General features: G+C 35.9%; 1 protein-coding gene across 1 annotated transcript; it reads right to left on the reverse strand.

Moving 5' to 3' along the window:
• Positions 1–1,762: 1,762 nt before the first annotated feature.
• Positions 1,763–4,885, reverse strand: LOC140883355 (small ribosomal subunit protein uS9m). The gene is made up of 4 exons (XM_073289789.1): positions 4,209–4,885; positions 3,055–3,495; positions 2,447–2,527; positions 1,763–2,246 (listed from the first exon to the last, which is right to left on the reverse strand). The coding sequence occupies exons 1-4, from the start codon at positions 4,873–4,875 to the stop codon at positions 2,155–2,157; spliced, it is 1,281 nt and encodes a 426-aa protein (XP_073145890.1). The 5' UTR covers positions 4,876–4,885; the 3' UTR covers positions 1,763–2,154.
• Between the last annotated feature and the right edge of the window lie 234 nt (positions 4,886–5,119).

The following is a 5,119-nucleotide window of genomic DNA, read 5'->3' on the forward strand; positions in this document are numbered from 1 at the left end:
AGATTTCCGAAGCTTCCTAAAGTTATTTCTGACCTTTTTACCAACTTTCGTAACTTTTGAAAATATATTGTAATTAGTATAAATTTTTTATGAAATAAACAAAACCAACCAGACCAAATATTATACAAAAATAATTTAAAAATGATCACACATCTATGCGTGAAATATCAATCATATGATATTTTAGGGAATTATCTAACCGCTGGACTACCAACCGAGCTTGGATAATAACTACAAGGTAAGGTGGTTACTACTCATTCTTCTTTTAAAGCCTTCAGCACTTGGCCGATAAATGCAATAGAATTTTATAATGTTCAATTCAATATTCATGACATCATATCATCTAGCATACTGAATGCATTATAACCCAAAATTCGTTTCATTTTATTGACATATTCTCTTAAATCCACTACACAACGGGCCTTCGGCTTAGAAAGTGAGTCCAATAAACATCGTGTCAAAAATCCGGTTATATGGTTCATCTGAACAAAACGTGTCGATTATTTAGATCCGAAAAATGGTTCACCTTGGCTCATGAAATGATTCTAAACATAAAGAAAAATTCTACGCTGATTAAATTGGAGAAGCCACCTCTTTAGCTCACGTAATTTTATTCATGAAATTCTCACCCTCAATGTCTATTATTTTTAATCGATCGACACTTCATAACAACCATGACATAATATTTCTTTAAGATTATGTAGGCATGACATTCATATCCATTACAACTATTTAGTGCTTCATTACTATCATATATAATTTTGTAAACTAAGCAATAATTAAAACTCAATAAGTCCTTAAAGACTTAACCCTTTGTTTTCTTTTGTCTATTGTAATTTTCAGTGAGAGAGTTACCACATTAGATATAGATAACGAGTGACAATAACTGTCGAGAATGCAACTCATGGATCTTAATGGTTTCTTTTGAAAGAATCACTATCACATAGTTGTAAGGTGGATATTTCATTTCTTTCAATTAGAATTTTGTAAAATGTTTACATTGGTTAAGATTTGTATAAACGATCCCGCTAATATCTAGTTGACTGTATTACCGTCGGGACTCGCGTAACAAGATTTTCATTTTGTTTTTTTTAGGGTTTAGGTTTTAGGGTTGAAAAAAAAACTCCTTAACTCAAAAGGAAGGTGAAATATTTTATTTGATTTGAAGTTGAAAATCCCTATTTCATCGTCATTGGAGAAATTCAAACCTCATTTTGTACTTTAAAAAAAAGTTTATGGATATGGTTAATTGCGTATGAATAAAGAAGTCAACACATTTTTTTTTTAAAAATGCTTTTCTTAAAAAAATTATCACATTTTATTTAAGTTTTTTTAAAAAAATAATCAGGATTAGTTGTCACAAATTTCCTAATGATGTTACGTACAAGAATGACCAAATCTCATTACATTAGAAAGTATACAAACGATTAAACTTTGGCATTAAATCGCAAATTTTCGTGCGTTATTTATCCTTCTTCCAGACTTCATGTGCTTGACACTAAAAACACTTCCCAATATTTTAGGCTTAATTACGATTCACATCTCACCGACTCAGTTTTAGCTTGGAAAATTCATTGGCCACTTAGAAATCAAAACCCCCCCATTACATATGAAAGAAAACTTTGGTTCACAAACATAAACAAACTTGTACACACCAAACTTAACAACCGGATTTACGTTTGGTTGACAGTTGATAGGGACAAATGACACAAGGATAAAGATGAGCAAACTGTGATGTATATAGCATGGGAATACTCACCAATACACAACCAAAACAGTCTCTCTTCATTTTGTAATACACGAATATCCCGAATACACCAATCCAACAGGCTACACAACCACCACCAGTCGTAACACCCAAGTTTCACAGAAACAGGTTTCACATCACCTACCTCATAATGAAAAAAGTTAAAAGAAAAGAGGGGAGGAGACATAAAAGGTGCGATGAAGGTGATTGTAACAGCTAAAACTACTCATCAAAAATATTAATCAAGACGAAAAGATGATACATTGATCAGATACAATGTGTTGAGTAGCTTTCAGGATCAAGACGTGCCATGGAAGAAAACGAGAGGCAAACAATGCTGCTCGTATGGAATTCTTATTCCTAGGAGGAAGGAATGCCTAAAAATGTGAGTGTGCAGCAAGAATGGGTTAACGTTTGACCCATTGGAAACTTTTCCGTGCTTTTGCTTTACCGGGTTTCTTCCTTTCCACAATTCTTGAATCCCTCGTCAGAAAACCAGCTGGGAGACATGAAATACAGTATCAGGAAAAGAACCCCAACCTCACAGAGAAAACGCTATGAAGGGGAAACTATGTTGTGGTTTTTGCCAAACAATTCTTATCACATGCATATCCCATTAAATCTTAACCAGGAACAAATAAGATCTCAGCACACAACCGGCAAAATAAAAGAAATGTTCTCCAGTCTCAGAATTCAAACCTTCTTTCAGAGGAGGTCGGAATCCAGGTTCCCAATTTTGCAGCGCTCTGCTGATACCTAAACGAATTGCTCCAACTTGACCTGTTCAGATTGAGGTTTCACGATGAGCCATTCATTGTTTTTTTCATTTGGATGAAAAAGTTCAATTATTCTGAGTGAAACAGCAGAACATTATCTCAATTTAGAAGTACCAAATTATTATAATTAAGTCAGAGTTTTGCAGCTCATCACAAATTCCTAATGCTATGTTTGTGTAAAGAATTTGATATAGAACAAAGAAAACGAAATGTGAAAAAGGAAATGAAATGTTTTTAGGGTTTAAACATGAGCTACCGAATTTTCTACCAGAAATCTGTCAGAATATATTCAAACTGTCCATAAAGCCAAAACGTACAATGCACAAAAATAGAAGAATAAAAACCAGTTTTTCAGTGCAAGGCCAAAACTTTTGGTTGAAGTCCGAACCTTCATCGTACATCACAAACCAAAAAAACCAAATCATAAACATGCACAACTCCAATTTTCACAAATTTTCATGCTGATGACTATCAGAGTCACTTTTATACATAAAATGGAACAAAAATATGCAGATGGAAGTTAATTCTCACCAGATGTGCCGCCTCCTTTAACAGTGCAATTGACATCCCACATTCCCAAAGTTTTAGTTTCAGAAAAAGGCCGAAGAAGAGCAGCACGGTGATCCAGCATTGGGAAATACACATCAAACTCTTTGTCATTTACTACGAATTTACCCTCACCTGGGTTAATCCAAACACGGGCAATGCTACATTTCCTCTTTCCGGTTCCATAAGCCCTTCCTTTCGCATCGACTTGCTGAACACGGGCTTTTGCAATTTCCTCCTGTTTTTGGCGCTCAATATCCGCTCTGCTCGATTTTCTAGTATTCTTTTCATACCTCATGTCTTCAATTTCGCTCAGAGGGGGCAAACCCTGAATACCTTCAAAGTCCTTGAAAGCAATTAAACTATCAAGCATGTCATCTGTAATTCCAGACGCGGCTATAAGATCACCAAATGCAAGATCCGGGCCTGCAAAGATCAACCCATTTAAGAAACTAAAAGTTACATCCAGGGCTTAATGTGGGCGGCCAATTTCGTGGGTGCCGTCTACGGGTTATTCCACATCTACAATGAGAACGAATACTACAACATCTAAGGTACTCTTAAATCGAACAATCATGCTCATCGTAAAAAGAATAAGGTCCTTCTCAGTCAAACAACATCTACAATGAGAACGAATGCTACAACATCTAAGGTACTCTTAAATCGAACAATCATGCTCATCGTAAAAAGAATAAGGTCCTTCTCAGTCAAACAAGTAATCAGATGTGCCACACGAATATCCTGACTGAAAATAACAATCTTTTTAAAGATAGCTAATTAGTTTTAATTAAAAAGCAACAAAAAATACACCGTAACAAGCATGAGGAAACAAGGAATATAAGTACATAAACTAATTGCCGAAAAGAAAGCAACTGAAAGAACAGTTATTTAGTTATCATCTCCACATCTCTGAAGTTTAAGAACCCATTTCCCATTCATAAAAGGTAAAGCAAGAATGCCACGCATCATGGCACAGTTTTGGATTAAAAAAGATTTAAAAAGGTAAATATATCATATTAACAACTTCCAAAACCTAATTCTTCCAATCAAATTCTTTCTGTAACGCATGAATATGTAATACATCAAGCTTATAAAACATATAATAATTTACTAGATAAATTTAAAGACAGGATACTTGCCTTTCAAAACATCAACTAAAGCCTTCTCCTCCGTTTCTAGGAGTTTATCCTGCTCACTCTTCTCACTCTTCTCACTCCCCACAGTCAACCCCTCAATTCCAGCTCCTAAACCACTCGAACCAGTTTCCCCAATATCTGATCCAATGTCAAAAACATCTTCCTCGCCACCTTCCTTCTCCTTCACTGCGAAACTCCAATGTTCTGGCTCCCGCGCCTTAGCCCGCTCACCCCCCGCACTACCAACAACCTTCTCATCCACACCTCCAAATATATCGCTAACCTCAACATTCCCACGTTTCGCACCAATCCCTTTAAATGTATACCCTACTTTATCATCTACATTTTTCATTTCCCCAGCATTTTGATCATGAAAGCCGTCTAGACTTCCAGATTCCTCTGAGAACACTGAGTCGATATCTTGATCAATCTCAGATGACAGTTTCCACAAATCGGTAGTTGAGGTAGCCGAATCATCACCAAAGTTTCCACCTTTTCCATTCGTGGAGAAAAAATACAATTGGGAAGTTCCAGGGGAGAAAAATTGCGTGGGATTTGGATAAATAGGATTCTGCTGTATTAGTTTCGCATTTGTGAAGTGGGTTTGACAAGAAATCAAGGTTCGAAATCGATTGAGGTGCGAGGGTTTGAAGATGAAGCGAGTCAGCATTGTACACTGAAGATTGTGGGAAGAAGAGGGTTTTGGAAAGTTTTTAGACCAATACTGGATTGATTTGCACACAAAATTTTGAGTGGGCCTCCATTTCGTTATTGGGCCAAACCAATTTTATGCCCAAAACTATAGTGTTTTTGTCATGACCTCCTCACTTGCTGCTATATGTTGGGCAAACTTCAAAAGACTATAAAATTTGACCACATATTCTTCTATGTTCAGCTGATTTTGTTTCAAACTC

The sequence above is a fragment of the Henckelia pumila genome, chromosome 2 (genome assembly GCF_033568475.1).
Source record: "Henckelia pumila isolate YLH828 chromosome 2, ASM3356847v2, whole genome shotgun sequence".
Taxonomy (NCBI): domain Eukaryota; kingdom Viridiplantae; phylum Streptophyta; class Magnoliopsida; order Lamiales; family Gesneriaceae; genus Henckelia; species Henckelia pumila.

Excerpts from the sequence above, each read along its gene's own strand:
- LOC140883355 (XM_073289789.1), bottom strand. The coding sequence starts at position 4,875 with ATGCTGACTCGCTTCATCTTCAAACCCTCGCACCTCAATCGATTTCGA. Across the intron at positions 2,528-3,054 it reads TAAAGGAGGCGGCACATCTG|GTCAAGTTGGAGCAATTCGT; the intron begins GTGAGAATTAAC and ends CAATCTGAACAG. Across the intron at positions 2,247-2,446 it reads CCGACCTCCTCTGAAAGAAG|CTGGTTTTCTGACGAGGGAT; the intron begins GTTTGAATTCTG and ends CATGTCTCCCAG.